The 15,535-nt window shown below is 55.1% G+C and overlaps 1 protein-coding gene and 1 long non-coding RNA gene across 2 annotated transcripts; one reads left to right on the forward strand and one right to left on the reverse strand.

Moving 5' to 3' along the window:
• Nucleotides 1-290: 290 nt before the first annotated feature.
• Nucleotides 291-2,747, reverse strand: LOC116660873. The gene is made up of 4 exons (XR_004316514.1): nucleotides 2,636-2,747; nucleotides 2,132-2,331; nucleotides 1,843-2,008; nucleotides 291-869 (listed from the first exon to the last, which is right to left on the reverse strand). It is a non-coding gene; the product is annotated as an uncharacterized LOC116660873 (long non-coding RNA).
• A 2,348-nt stretch (nucleotides 2,748-5,095) lies between these two features.
• Nucleotides 5,096-15,062, forward strand: LOC102523977. Its single transcript, XM_032472243.1, has 5 exons — nucleotides 5,096-5,307; nucleotides 5,397-5,798; nucleotides 10,471-10,933; nucleotides 13,194-13,312; nucleotides 14,634-15,062. The coding sequence occupies exons 1-5, from the start codon at nucleotides 5,262-5,264 to the stop codon at nucleotides 14,951-14,953; spliced, it is 1,350 nt and encodes a 449-aa protein (XP_032328134.1). The 5' UTR covers nucleotides 5,096-5,261; the 3' UTR covers nucleotides 14,954-15,062.
• The last annotated feature ends 473 nt before the right edge of the window (nucleotides 15,063-15,535 follow it).

The following is a 15,535-nucleotide window of genomic DNA, read 5'->3' on the forward strand; positions in this document are numbered from 1 at the left end:
CTTCACCCCATTCTTCCCCTCCGCGGGAAGGCAATAATGACAATTATTTACAAAGATAAAAACTGGATAATAAGCATGAAAACATATATGCTGTTAATAATTAAAATATTAATATTAAAATATTAATTATTTGTAGATTTGTAGATATTAACTACTAAATAAAAGATAGATAAACAGCAAGGTCCTACTGTATAGCATAGGGAACTATATTCAATACCTTGTAAAGGCCTATAATGAAAAAGAATATAAAAAGGAATATACATACGTAAAAATGAATCACTATGCTGTAATTCACCAGAAATTAACACAACATTGTAAATCGACTATACTTCAATTAAAAAATTATTCTTAAAAAGTCTATATGCTGTTGATAATTAAAATAACTAAAAACTGCAGGTTTATGTATAACAGGCTTCTTTCAATGCTACAAATATTTGTGGAGTGAATGAATAAACTATGCAAAACATATCTGGAAGATGAATTGGAGAATAAAAGTAATTTTTTGTGTTAGAGCAACAGGATTATGGAAGGTTTAAGATAATTTTCATGACTTTATTTTATTGTGTTTTAACTAATAGCATGCATGCAATTCCTCTTCTCCCTTAGACATTTCCCAGAACTTGCCTTTATTGGAAGACTATCCCTGAGAGATGCTCTGGAAAAGAAAGTTCTGTGGTGAAAAGATTGGGAAAGGCCAAAAATTAAGAGTCACAGGAAAATTGCACTTTCAAAACAGAACTCCTGGCAAACCCACTCCTTGGCAGGGTCTCCACCTCCAAAATGGCAACTCCATCGTCCTGGTTGTTGAAGCCCAGTGCCTGCAGGCTCCCTGGATTCCTCTCTTCCTCTCACCCAATATCCATCACTGTCTATAGAATACATCAGAGATCCAATCAGTCCTCCCTGCCTTGGCTGCCCCCATCCTGCTCTGTCTCCCTCCTGGCCCCCACCCTGCCACCCTGCAGTCTGTCTCCACACAGCCCCCACTTAAGGTGGCCAGGGCTAAGGTTGGGTCCTGGGGTGCCACCAGTTAGCAGAGAGGCAAAACCAGAGCCCCTCTGCCATTGACCCAGCTCCAGGGTTCATTCTGCAGGAGGAAGGACCTGAGGCCTGGCCTCGCAGAGGGCATTGAGCAGTCAGCTCTGGAAGCCTGGGGGTCTCCATCAGAGCTGAGAAACTGCAGCTGAGACAGGAGGGGAGAGGGCAGGGCACAACCATTAAAAGAATGACACAGCCATTGAGGATATGACAAAAACTGGTTAGAACCTACTACACCCCAGATGGCGGAAGACTCGACTTCCAGTGGATCTTGTACCTTACACACTCATTGTATTACATTAGCTACTAAATGGCACGGCCATGGGCACCATGGCAGTTCCCAGGCTGACCATAAAAGGCCAAAAATGGGGTGCGGCCCAATTCCTAGTAATCCCTGCTTCTCCCTAAAATGGTTGGAATAATCCTCCCACTTGTTAGCATATGAAAGTACCCAGCCCATAAAAACTAACCACCCCACACTCCTGGGCCAGTCTCCTGTGACAGGCCACATTCTGTCTATGGAGTGTGTATCTCTCTGTATCAACTTGCTTTCACTCTACTATGGCTTGCTCTTGAATTCTTTCCTGCACTAAGCCAAGGACCCTCGCCTGAGACCTAGGACACGACCATCCTCTCGCACTCTATTTTTCCGCAACACAGCTGCCCTGTGTGCTCTGCCTGGGCAGCCCTGCAGCTGCATCCTCCCCACAGACCTCCCAGGGAGCTGCGGTCTGGCCATCCCGGGGGCCCTTACGTGGACAATTGACCCAGGTTCAGAGGAACCCTTAGCTTCTCCTCACTTACGCACAGGTTCCGGGTTGTGGTGGATGGGATGGCTGAGAGCTCCTGGGTCCCTCTTCTCTCCAGTTGGGCAAAGAGTCGGCCACGGTCTTCATGATACTGTTGGTACTTAATACCACCCAGTGCTTACTCCGTTTTAGGCACGTCTCTATTCTCAGTGCATCTAATTCTAGGAGTTAGATGTTATTAGTATTATCCTTATTGTACGCATAAGGAAAGAGGTCACACAGGTGTAAAAGGCAGAGCCAGGTTTCAAAACTAGACAGCCTGGTTCCAGAAGCTAAGTTCTTACCCGCTGGCCTTAGGGCTTCTTCCTGCTTGCTCCTCCTGCCATCTTTTCCGGCTCCAAGTCCAGTCTGTGCTGACCCAGCGGGCCTCGGTGCCTGAGTGCCTGGGATGTACAGTCACCAGATTCCGCACAAGAAGCAGCAGCAACTTCTGGGGTATGTCCCAAACTGGTAGCAGCGTCTGCCAGGTCCCCAGAGTCCTCACCTACAAGAGGAACAGTCAGCCCTTAGGGGTCCCGGCTGTGTTCTCTGGCTCCACGTTGGGCAACCCAGCCTTCCTGGCCATTGCAGGGCTGCGGGCTGAGGACAAGACTAGTCGTTACTGTCCCCTCTATGACACCACAGTTGAACCTGCATGGCTCAGAGCCAGACCTCAGGAGAAGTGAGGCCCACGCCTCCCGGCTCCTCCAGCACACCAGGGACCTTGTCTGCTGGGTAAATCTTATTCCTTCTTGTCACCAGGATGGCTTGTAAGTCAGTTCTGGCATGTCTGTGCTTCTTGGACTCACATCTTATTTCTATCGGCTCCAGGTACATCTGCCTTTGTGGCTAACCATGGTGTGTTGATGACAGTTCAGCTGTGGCCTTTGCACTTGAAAGTTGTCTGGCTGGACCTAAAATCCTCAGCTTGGAGAGGGGGAGGGTATAGCTTAGTGGCTGAGTGTATGCTTAGCATGCACAAGGTCCTGGGTTCAATCCCCAGTACCTCCATTAAAAATATGAATTAAATAAATAAGCAAACCTAATTACCTTCCCCCTGAAAAAAAGCAAATAAAGTCACCCTGTGCCCAGACTCACACACTCAAATGCCCACACAGGTTAAGGGGAGGCTGTAAATGAGTAAATATGGCTCAATGCAAAAAAGAAAAAATTAACCACCAGAAATTTACTAAAATTTGTTTATTCATCTACAGTGTGAACGTACAACAGACACAAATATCTATGGTGATGATTGTTTAAAAATGAAAGTGGAAAAATAGATCTTAAAAAGGAAACGTTTACCTATTTTTACTTTGATAATTCATTACTCACTGATTTGAAATAAACTATCTCATTTGATTAAAATTACAGTGGAAAATTACTTCTCACAAGTGTAGATCCATCCAAATGTTGATAAATTGATTGTAAAATTATTATTCTTCTGTTTCCTCTCATCCAGATCTTTGCATGGTAGTTGGCACTTAAAAAAAAAAAAAAGTGAACCAGAGCATGCGCCTCCCCTCCATGATTTTACCCTAAGAGAACATTCCTCTGGTCCCTTCCCTGCCTGCCATGTGGCACGGGAGGAACCCTCTGTCCTTTTTACCCTGCCTCCTCTACCCTGAGACTCTTGGGGATAGGCTGTGGGTCACTTCTGCTCTTAGTTACCACAGACTGGGTGGCTTAAACAGGAAGAATGTATGTTCTCATGGTTCTGGAGGCTGGAAATCTGAGATCAAGATGTGAGCAGGGCTGGTTCCTTCTAGGGGCCGTGAGGGAGGGATCCAGTCAAAGGATCTCTCCTTGGCTTGTAGATGGCTGTCTTCTCTCTATGTCACTTCAGATGGTCTTCCCTCCACGCGTGTCTGTCTCTGTGTCTGCATTTCCCCTTCTTGTAAGGACTTCAGTCATATTGGGTTAGAGTCCACCCTAATGACCTCACTTTAACTTAATTGCTTCTGTGAAGATCCTCCCTCAAAATAAGGTCGCATTCTGGGTACTGGGGGGTTAGGACTTCAGCATGTAAACTTGGGGAAGGGACACAGTTCAACCCATAGCACCCTCCAATGGGTGTGTCCCATTTCCTGCAAACGCTAACTGATCCAATGGCTGCGAAAAGATTCAGTCTTACCTCTTCCTTGAGCCCAGTTAATATTTCCTTTCTATCCTTATCCTGGAGAACCCCAGAAATCAACTCCTTTTCCCTCAGTGGTTGGGATCCTGGGGGAAGGGGAACATCCATCAGCGGTCTGCCAAGATGGCGGCCAGAAGAGGACATGTGGTTTACAGGATGACTGGGGACGTCGTAGGCCCCAACCTCTCCAGCAGGCCCGCCAGCCTGTCTCTCCACGGGACCTGGCCCTCACATTTGCCATGGCCTCTGAGATGCTGGCAGAGCAGGAGCAGGGTGGATATTTATTGAACAGAAGGGGGCATGATGATTTCCCTTGAGATTTTTTGGCTCACTCAACTTCATGCAGAGGAAATTTTGTTTCACTCAATGTCTTGGTTCCTGTTTGTGGGCTTCCTCTAGTTCCAAGACTCTGTAATTGCCTCCTAAGTGTCTTTGGAGAAATACAGGCCTGCGGTTTCAGGAAAGAATGAGTGTTGGGTCTGTGTTAGCCTGTTGGGGCTTCCACAACAAAGGACCACAGACTGAGGACCCTAAAGCACAAAAATTCATTTCTCACAGTCTGGAGGATAGAGATCCAAAATCAAGGTGCCATCGGGGTTGGTTTCTGGTGAGACCACTCTTCCTGGCTTATAGACGGCCGCCTTCTTGCTGTGTCCTCTCATACAGAGATATGGATGGATGGATGGACGGATGGATGGATGGACAGATGGATAGATGGACAGACGGATGGATAGATGACAGACAGATGAACTAGGTAGGTAGATAGATGGATGGATGGTCACTCCAGCTTCATTCCAGGAGGGAAAGGGGCTGGGTTTGGAGGATGGGAGTGTCAGGCACATGGGAGGGGCAGAGCATCCCACTCATCCCAGGGTCCCCTTACATTTTCCGCAGCACCGAACAGGTGTTTTCCACCCCAAAGACCTGTGCACTCTTCTCGGTTCACCAGGCATGTAAATGTGGGCATGAACCTTATTGTGTGGGTTTGGCTTCCTCCAGGGAACGTTGAGGTCACTCTCCCTTGGGGACTCGAGCCTGCAGGCTGGCCTCCTGGGCACTGGCCCGCGAGCTCCCAGCAGGTGCTTCCTCCCTAAACGGGGCCAAATCAGACCCACAAAGGCCACCATGAGGCCGTTCCCCTAACTGACAATGCAAACCCAAGAAAGTTTGGGATGGTGGTGCCCAGGAGCTGAGTACGAAATTGCCCCACCCCTGGGAGGCAGAGGAGGCTGCTGGCCCAGCCCTGTGAGGGCCCTGGAGCCGTGGTGCCCGCAGGTGGCAGAGCTCTGCACGGCTGCATCATGTTCTGGGCTCCTGTCCTGCTGGTGCTCCTGGCCCACTGCACAGGTGAGAACCGCCGGACCTCCCGGCTCCCCACTCCGGCCCTTCCCTTGCCCTGCTTTGCCTCAGCTGCCCACGTACTTTTGTGTCCCCAGGTTGTGGCCCTCAGCCGGTGCTGAATCAGCCACCATCTGTGTCCTCGCCCCTCGGAACCACCGTCCGCCTGGCCTGCACCCTGAGCGGTGACCTTGATGTAGGCATGTACAACATCTACTGGTACCAGCAGACGCCTGGCCACCCGCCACGGTTCCTGCTGAGATACTTCTCCCACTCAGACAAGAGCCAGGGCCCCAAGGTCCCTCCTCGCTTCTCTGGATCCAAAGACATGGTCAAGAACACGGGCTATTTGAGCATCTCTGAGCTTCAGCCAGAGGACGAGGCTGTGTATTACTGTGCTGTGGGGGCCCAGAGCCTGGAGCGGGAGATGGAGAGGAAGGAAGAAAGGGAGCCTGCTGCTCCGGGGCCCCTGGCACCCCAGGACACACTTACCTTGAACTGAAGAAAGAGGGGCGTGCGTCCTGGCAGGGAGGTGGGTGTAGGCGGAGGTGGGGGACGGTCATTGGCTGTGTGGATGTTGAGATGCTTCTGTGAACCCCCTTAGAGGTCGGATGAGGGCATTAAAGCTGCTTATGTCTTGGGAAGTTGTTTGGCTGAGTGGCCTGATGGGTGCTCTGCCCAGATGTTCTGTGAACGGTCAGTGTGATGCACTCAAGTGCCAACTAGGTGAAGGTCGCAGAAGACTGGCCATCATGGCCTGCTTGGCTGGGGCCTCTGGTCTTGTGGGTCCTGGGGGGGCAGGGGTCTGACATAAGCACTTTAGAGGACACCCCAGCTGAGGACAGCAGCCCCTGGTGTCACCTGATTGTGCACAAGAGTTACAGGGTAATTAGGGTTATTTATTGATTTATTTTTAGAGGAGGTACTGGGGATTGAATCCAGGACCTTGTGCATGTTAAGCATGTGCTCTACCGCTTCATCTATACCCTCCTCCACAGGGTAAGCAGTTTATAAAACACCTTTATTGGGCCTCTGGGGAGGAGAGGGGTGCAGAGTGATAGGTGGGACTAGTCCTCCGCTGGGTGCTGGAGACTTTGCAGACAGTTCTTTGTTGTGGGGGGCTGTCCCGTGCACTATAGGAGTTGGAGCAGCAACTCTGGCCCCTACCCACCAGATGCCCTCCTGCCCCTAGTTAGAACAACGAGAAATGTCTCCTGGCATTGCCAGAGGTCCCCAAGGTGGCAGAATCACCCCAGCTGAGAACACTGGTCCAGGTGAAAGAAATGAAGTTAGTTTTTGTGCAGGAAGGCGGCGGCAGCTGGAAACTGTTTTCTATAAAGGGCCAGATAGTGAATATTTTTGGCTTTCTGGGCCATATGTTCTTCATGGCAACTTAACTCAAAAACAACGGCAGACAATACCTAAACACGTGGGCAGGACTGTTTCCTGTTGAACATTATTTACAGACACAGGGCTGGGTTGGATGTGGCCCTAGGGCCATACTTTGCTGACCCCTGCTCCAGAGAAATACCCAGTTCCTGCCTCCACGTTTCAACCCAACCACACTTGGTTGGGTAATCAGGGTCGCCCTCACTTCCTCCTGCCTGACGACTCCAGGGGTGCTCATGCTCTGGACCCATGGGAAGACACGGGGGCAGGAGGGACATGAGAGGCGTGGCCCCGCCGATAGGCTCGTTAGGTAGAGGGAACGGGTGGGTTCCTGCAACGCTGGCCCATGGCACTGCACCCTGAGCCCCTGGGTGGTGGGTCAACATGTCCCCTGTAGCAAGAGACCCCGTACATCAGTGTCCACACCATCTGTGGACGTATCTCCCATTCAGAGAGGAGCCAGGCAAACCATCTCCCCTGTGATTCCAGATGTGACTGAGACCATCCACTCATCCTGGCAGAAAAATCCCTTAGGGGTCCCCTCAGAGAGGCAGGTTCACATTAATGTCAGCCTTTCCACATGTGGCCTGAATCTCCTATAAAACAATGTTTCCAAAGCCCAGCTAGGTGGTCCCCGAAGAACTGTCTCTGGCCTGTAATGGCCCTTCTCTTGCTTTCATCTTTTGTGATCCTGGGATTCCAAGCCACGACAAGAAACCCAGAGAACTGGGAGTCAGGTTGGCTCCTCTGTCTTCCAATGAGGGCCTTCCAACCGGGAAGTCACCAAAAAGTCCTTCAAATCTGAACCCTCCTCTCCTCTCCTGCGTCTCATCAGTACATCCCTGAACCAGAGACACGGCTTCCTGAGGTCCCACCGTCTGACAATCCAGGTCAAACTCAGCTTCAGTTCAGCACAGGTCAGAGCTGTCCCTGGGAACCGCTCCTTTGGCCCCAGGGCCACGGAGGCCTCCAGCACCTGTGGGACAAGGCCACCAGGGGGCAATGCAAGGTTAGGTCGACCTCCCGTGACTCCACGTGTGGTCTGCAGGCTGGCCACGGCCACCCCACCTGGGAGCGTTTGAAAAATGCCTCGTTTCAAGGCCACCCCAGACCTGCGGAGTCCGAACCCACATTTTCACAAGTTCCCTGGCGGTTCCATGCACGTGAAAGTCTTAGCACGCTCACTGCGCCCTCGACATCGGATTCAACCTCACTTGTTCAGACACTTTCACTCAAACCACGAACGTGGTCAAGCAGGTGATGCTCTGGAGAGCTAAGGATGCTTTTCAGGAGCACCTGAAAGCTGAAAGCCATGGAACAGGCGTGCCCGGTACCCACAGCGTGTGCTCACCTCCTGGGGCAGGTCTCGGGCTCCATCTGGTTCTGAACTGCGGGCCCCTCCCCCAGCTCAGCCCCTGCTGTTTGGCCATTTCGACCACCCTTCAGCTGTGGCTTCACAGCCCTGATTCCCAGATTGCAGTCTCCTGGGAGCCCCACTCCCAGCTGCATCCATTGCCCTCTCCCTGGATGAGTTCCCACCCCACACCCCTGACCCTCCGCTTTCTCAACCCGCAACCTGCAGGACCCAAGAGCCTCTCTCCCTCGCTTCCCAGGAGACAAACAGGGATATGGCACTGCCAGCGATTCAAACTGCCTCCTGCAGGGACCACTGGGTGAAAGGGTCTGGCTTGTTCTTTGTGAGTGTGTTTAGACCCAGGCCTAGGAAATTCCTGAAATGTAAACGACCCTCAATAAATGCAGATTCCAAGGGAAGTATGACTGGGGCCAGGTAGCAGGGCAGCAGACATCACAGGGGAGCAGCTGGGCTCTGCTCCCACTTCTGCTCTGGTGGCTCTGAGATGCCTGGCGGGGGTGCTGACGAGAGGAGGTGTGTGGATCCCCCAAATCTGACCCTCCTGGGAAGCACTGGCTCCGCCCAGCCCTGAGGCTAGTTCTGGGTCTGACCACCTCTCAGACCCAGAAGCAGAATGCACCACCCTTGAGGCAGGAGGGCAGAGGAAGAAGCCCTCCAGAGGACAGAGAGCCTCGTGAGAGGGCCCCGCTCCACCTGCTTCTCGTGGGATCAGCCCCTCAGATGCACTGGAGCCCACAGCAAAGACAGGAGGGGTCGGATTAGTGTGAGCCAACAAGAAGAGGGTCTGGGGGAGCCCTGCCCAGCTGCAGGGCTCCATAGTCTAGACCCCTTCCTGCTCCCCCTCCTCAGTCTCTGCCCAGGCCCTGCCCACAGGCTCAGCACCCACAGGACCCTGGATGGGGCCTGCCCCAAACCCAGAGCTCAGCCTCGGGGCAGGTGCCCCTGGGAATGGGCGCTTCATCATCAAGCCCCCTCTCCCCTCCTCTCCTATGGACTGACCCAGCCACCCTAAGTGTCCAGTGGCTCCTGGACAGACGTCCAAGGTGACCTGCTCCTGAGATAACAGGGATAAGCAGGTACCTTGGTACCAGCAGAAGCCGGGCAGGCCCTGGTGCTGGGCGTCCATGAGGACAGCAGCCGGCTCTCAGGGGTCCTTGACTGCTTCTCTGGCTCCACTCGGGGAACACGACCTGACAGTCAGCAGTGTCTGCACAGAGGACGAGGCTATCACAGTACCTACCACAAAAGTGGAAGCAGTTTACAGTGACTCCCAGTGACACAGACAGAGAGGGACATGTGGCACAAAACTGCCCGCCCAGGCCTGGCGCTCAGTCCGTGGCCACCCTTCCCCCACCTCCATGCCAGATGAAGACAGGCCTACTCTTTCCCCGCTCTGCAGCCTCGGCTAAGTCACTGCACCTACGCAAAGGCCCTCACCGCCCCCGTCTGAGACATGGGGATGACAACCACCACGCCATGGAGTTAGCTGTGTGAGCCAGGGTTCTCCAGAGGAACAGAACCAACAAGGGGTGTGTGTGTGTAAACTGAGAGAGATTTATTTTAAAGCATTGCTTATATGCGTGTGGAGGTGTGAGTCCAAAATCTGTAGGGAGGGCCAGCAGGCTGGAGACCCAGAAAAGAGGTGCAGTTTGAGTCTGTCTGCTGCAGAATTCCTTTTAGCTCTGGGAGGTCTGTCTTTGTTCTATTCAGCCCTTCAACTGATTGAATGAGGCCCACCCACTTGAGGGAGAGCAATCTTCTTTACTCAAGGCATTGATTTAATGTTAATCCACTGATTAACTTTATCCAAAAACACCCTCACAGATACATCTGGACTAATATTTGACCAAATATCTGGGCACTGTGGCACAGCCAAGCTGATACATAAACTTAACCATCACACTGGCCTTAAATAAACAACCTCAGATGAAACCTCTAGACCTCCAGGCTTTGGAGAATGTTTCGCACCTTCCACAATAGCAGAGACCACCCTCAGAGGAGGGCTATAGAGCCACAGAGTAGGTTCAGTGACCCCAAGACCCTGGAAGTTTCTAGAACATTCACACTTGGGACCTGGGGACAACAGACCTGTATGTCTGCTCTGGAGATGACCTGGGAGAGAGGAGTCCTGCTGGCCTGTGGGATGGAGAGCGGGCAGGGGCTGACCAGCAGGAGGCGGGGGCTCCCTCTGACTCGGAAGCAGGGCAGAAATGACTGGACGTGACGTACCTCTCTTGGGGAGTAAAAGGGGGTCAAACCTATGGGGGTGGTGTGTTTGACACAGAGATGAAACTTGTGAGACACTGAACATGGTGCATGAAACACCAGTTTTATAATTAAATCACGATTCCCAGACTGGAACCCTGGCTTCCTGCTAAACCTGCAGCTGTTTCCTCCCTCCCCCTCAGCTTCCCCCCTGCCCCCCATGCAGGGCTGGTCAGAAGAGGAACCCAGCCCACTGAACTCAGGCCACTCCTTTTCCACAGGCACCCAGCCACCCTCCACGGCCTCCCTGCGCCCCCAGGGAGAAGCTCCACAGCCAGGAGTGCCCTTAGGGAGCCAGACCAGGAGCAGGTGTGCCCCACCCAGGGTCTCAGGGGTCGGGGCTGTAGGGGGCTGCGGTGCAAGGCAGTTGAGGCCCGGATCTCAACCACAACAGAGCAGATGGCGGATGTCCCGCTGGGAGAGGCCCCCAGAAGTAACGGCCATGGGCCCTGGAGGGGGCCACGCACTGGGGCCAGGAGTGAGAAGGCCCAGGGGGAGATTGAGGCCACGCGGGCCGGACGCGCTGGGACAGCCACAGCCAGCTAGAGAGGCTGGGGTCACCTGCCAGCCCCCTCCAGGGAGCCCACGACAGCTTGTCAGCCAGAGGTACCTTTGACCCTGAGGGCGAATGGGACCCAGGACAGGCCAGCTGGGCCATGACATCCCCAGGGGGCAGCACTGGCCTCTAATCCTGCTAGGCCTGGCAGTGGGTGCCCATGGCCTGCTGCCCTCGACAGCGGCACCGCCGAACAGGGCTCCCCGCACGGAGGCCTCAGCAGAGAGCAGCCCTTGGAGCAGGTGGGACAGGTAAGGGGCCAAGTGAGTCATGGCGGGACATGAGGGTCCCTGCAGCCCAAACTGTGAGTGGGGACAGAGAGGGGCAGTGAGGGGAGAGGGGAGGAGCCGCGGGAGAGGATGCCCCTGGGTGGGCAAACAGTAGCTTTATGTGAGTGATGACATTTTGTCCAGTGTGGGTTTGTTTGCATCCATTTTTATTTTTTCTATTGTATTAAAATATTATTTATCTTAATTACTGAGGTCTCTGGCACTTCTTCAACTTTGCACCCAAGCCTAGGGCCTCGCCCTCCTCGCCCTGGTCCTTGGGGCAGAGCAGAAAAGGGAGGCAGGGCAGGACATCCGCAGGGGGTGGCTGCTGTCATCCTAGGGTGCCCAAGCCTCAGGTGATGGGCCAGCTCCCTGCCCTTCCCCTCACTGGGCGGGCACTGGTCCCTGGAGCACCACACTGTGTGGTGGGGGGAAACTTCCTTGGTGTCCCCAGGTCCCTGGAGCCTGAGCCAAGGACCATCAGGCAGGGCTGTCTCCTGGGAATAGCCCCCAGGAGCCAGAGTCCACCCGGGGTGCAGATGCCTCCCTGGAAAGGCCCAGGAGAGGGTCTGTGGGGGCCACAGTCTGCCCCTCTTCCTCTGTGACCCCAGCCTCCTCCTCTCTGCCATGGAGAGTGGGTCAGCACCTGTGGGCATCAGGTCAGGCTGGCATCGCAGTGCCCTGCAGGGACTGCAGAGCAAAGGCGGGGGCCAGGAGGACATGGGGAGAGATGGACCTCCCCCATTGGGGTCAGACCTTGTGCTGGGGCTGGGGTTCCAGGGGAATGAGATCTGGTCGCAACTCAAGGTCCATGGGAAGAGGTGGCCAGGTGACAACTACATGCAATGTGATGCCTGCAGGGCAGAGGGGCCTCCGTGAGGATGGAGTACAAGTGTGCAGATCCACCTGGGTGAGGGAGCGCAGGCACAGAGCGCTCAGGGAGCTCCCGGGGGTCTGCGTGGTGGGGGAGACCTGAGAGGAGGCAGCAGAGGTGGCCAGGCCCAGACCTGGATGAGATGTCCTGGGAGGACAGACCTCACCTGGGGAGTTCTGGGGGACTTTTGCAAGGAAACGCGACCAGACTTGGGTGGGTGGGAAATCAGAACTAGACAGACCTCGGGGTGGGGGGCCAGGTGATGTCCCAGGCAGAGTGGACAGAGAGGTGGACAGATTCAGGAGGTGGGAGGAACAGGAAAGGGAGGAGCCAGGATGTCCCCTTGGCTCTTTTGCTGGGGAATTAAGAGAACGCTGTGTCCTGCATTTTAACAAAATGGTCCAAGAGAAGCAGTGGTCTCTCCCAAGAATGTCCTCTCACCTACTCAGGGCTGCAGAGTGGATGGATGGATGGATGGATGGATGGATAATGGATGGATAGATGGATGGATGGAGGGATGATAGATAATAGATGGATGATGGATGGATGGATGATAGATAATGGATGGATGGATGTTGAATGGATGATGGAGGGATGATGGATAATGGATGGATGATGAATGATGGATGGAAAGTCAGAAAGACAGTGCTCTGAGAGATCAAAGAAGGCTTCACAAAAGATGTGGAACTGAACTATGTCTCAGTGGGTGGAGACAATCGGGCAGGGTATCCCCACATGGGAGCACAAGGAGTCAGGAATGACTTGGTGTCCACAGGCCCAGCGAGGAAACCACCTGGCTGGACTGTGGGAAATTGTGGGGCAGGAACACTCAGAGGCCCTAAAATGAGGCCAGGAGAGGTCGGGCAGGTCCGAGCCAGCTCAGGACTCCCTCTGTCGCATCACATGGCTACCTGCCGGCATGCAGCCCTCAGCATCTCCATCAGCACTGAGGATTCAGGGGTGACCAGGACAGCCTCGGGTGGGGGACACACTGGGTGACTCCAAGGCGTGGGAGGCACCTGCCTAGGACAGGGGGCTGGGGACAGAGATGTCTCTGGGCCATGGGCTCACCCGGGGTGCTCTGGCCTCTAGGGGGCTGGCTGCTCCCTCCCCCAGCCCCAGGACACAGCCCCCCCACTGCAGCCCTGTGCCCATCACGCCCAGCAGGTCACCATTGCAGCCCGGTCCCCGGGGGGCAGGCCCCAGGTGCTGGCCTGGCAGATTTTGGTCTGAGCCTCAGTCACTGTGGTATGTCTTCGGCAGCGGGACCCATCTCACCGTCCTAGGTAAGTGGCTCTCATGCCTTTCCCAGCCTGTCCCATCCTCTGCTGTCTTGGGAAAGTCACTTTTCCATGTCTGGGGCTGCTCCCCCTCTGCCTTCCCACCCTTAAGGATCGACCCCCATCTTTCTCCACAGGGCCAGGGGAGGGGGGCTGGGCTTGGGGTGACCAGCAGAAAGAACCCCAAGAGCAGGGGCAGCTGCCTCCAGAGTCTGACAGTCAGACATGGCCAGTCCAGAGACCGAGGCCGGTTCTGATGGGGGGCACTGGGGTGGTCTTGGGGACAGTGCCCGAGCCCTGGGGTCTGGCTGAGGGCTGGATGCCCAGCCTGGGAGGGCCACACAGGAGGTTGGGGATTGGGGGTCTGTGACCCCAGCCTCCAGGGACACAGAGGGGCAGCCCAAGGGAGGCCCTTGGAGGGTGGAGAGTGGGGTCCCGCTCACTCTGGGCTGAAGCTCTCGGGTCCCCTGCTGGGCCAGGAGGACACAGGGACGCAGAGACACGAGTGAGACAGGGCGGGGTGACCAGCAGCCTGGCGCTCCCAGGATGGTGGCCAGAAAGGAGAGGGATCCGTGGGGCAGAGACTCCTCTGTCCCTGGATCCCTGACCCCCAGGGGCCCAGGTGTCTCCCCTGCCCACGGGTTGGCCTCCTGCCAGCCTCAAAGGGCGCAGTACACTCAGGAGATGACAGACAGGAAGGGAAGGGGGGCTCGGAGCTGCTCGGCTGCCCCATAAAATCAGGGTCGTAGAGTCAGGGCAGCAGGGATGGGGAGACGGGCGGAGGGGCCTGGGGCTTTGGTGGGGAGGACCCAGGCCTCGCCGGGAGAGCAGAGGCCTGGCTGGGGCAGAGCTGATGCCTGACGGGGAGGAGAGGATCTAGGACCCACCGTGAACAAGGCTCTGGCTCGGGGCCACCCCGCACGACCTCAGGATCGTCCTGGCAGCCTGAGTGGGGAACCTAGTTCAACTAGGAGGCAACTGGGCTCTGGAAGAATGAAGTGAGATGGGGGCCTGATGCTGGGCTGAGGGCTCAGGATGTCAAGGTCAATTCCAAATTCAGACTCCAGGGCCCAGGAGGAAGGAGGGGAGCTTCCTGGTCACACACGGGGAGATGGAGGCTGCAGGTGGGACGACTCGGCTGGGTCACCTGGAAGAGTAACATCGAAGGGCTTCTGGGGGGCTGTCTGCTTCCGAGGGCTGAGTGGGAGAGGGGACGAAGAAGGAAAACAGGGCCACCAAGTGCACCATCACAGAGGCCGTGATGGGTAGGGGAGCCCCACCCTGTGACTCCCACCTGCATCTCACACCCTCTTCTCTGTCCACACAGGTCAGCCCAAGTCCGCACCCTTGGTCACTCTGTTCCCGCCATCCTCTGAGGAGCTCAAAGCCAACAAGGCCACCCTGGTGTGTCTGATCAGTGACTTCTACCCGGGCAACGTGACGGTGGCCTGGAAGCAAGATGGCACCACCGTCACGCACGGCGTGGAGACCACCAAGCTCTTGAAGCAGAGCAACAACAAGTACGCGGCCAGCAGCTACCTGACCCTGTCGCCCAGCACGTGGAAGTCTCACAGCAGCTACAGCTGTCGGGTCACGCACGAGGCGGGCACCGTGGAGAAGAGAATGGTCCCTGCAGAATGTCCTTAGGTCCCTGAGCCTCCCCCACCACCCTCAGGGGGCCTGGAGCAGCAGGACCCTCCCCTCTCACCCTGGTCCACCCAGCCCTTCTCCCTGCACCCAGTCAACTCACAATAAATTGTCCTCATTGTCAATCCAAAATCGTGCTCTCTGCTCATTTTTTGCTTGTATTTAACTTGCAACCTCTCTGGGATTCTAGGGGTGGAGTGTGGGGACTCCTAGGCACCCAGTGGGAAGGTAACCCAAGGGGAGAGGCTCAAGGTCTCACTGAGGTGGGGGGAAGGGGGGAGGGGGGAGCAATTCCCAGGAAACTCTCCAGGACACATCCGCCCTCCCCTCCCTCCCACTCCTCCTCCAGCACCAGGCCCTGCCCACCCCTGTCACCTTCCTGGCTGGAGCTGCCCATGGCTGGTGACCTTCAGATAGGCCCTCTCTGCCAGCCCTGGTCCGGACCTTTTACCCCTTCCTTCATCCCACCATGTCCTTTCTTTGCAGAATGACTGACACCATCTTGGTTCCTTACAGTTTCTCCTGTCCTTCTGCTGACCCTCCCCAGGACTGTTCTGTGCAGCGAATCACTTCTCTTTCATC

The sequence above is a fragment of the Camelus ferus genome, chromosome 32 (assembly GCF_009834535.1).
Source record: "Camelus ferus isolate YT-003-E chromosome 32, BCGSAC_Cfer_1.0, whole genome shotgun sequence".
NCBI classification, from domain to species: domain Eukaryota; kingdom Metazoa; phylum Chordata; class Mammalia; order Artiodactyla; family Camelidae; genus Camelus; species Camelus ferus.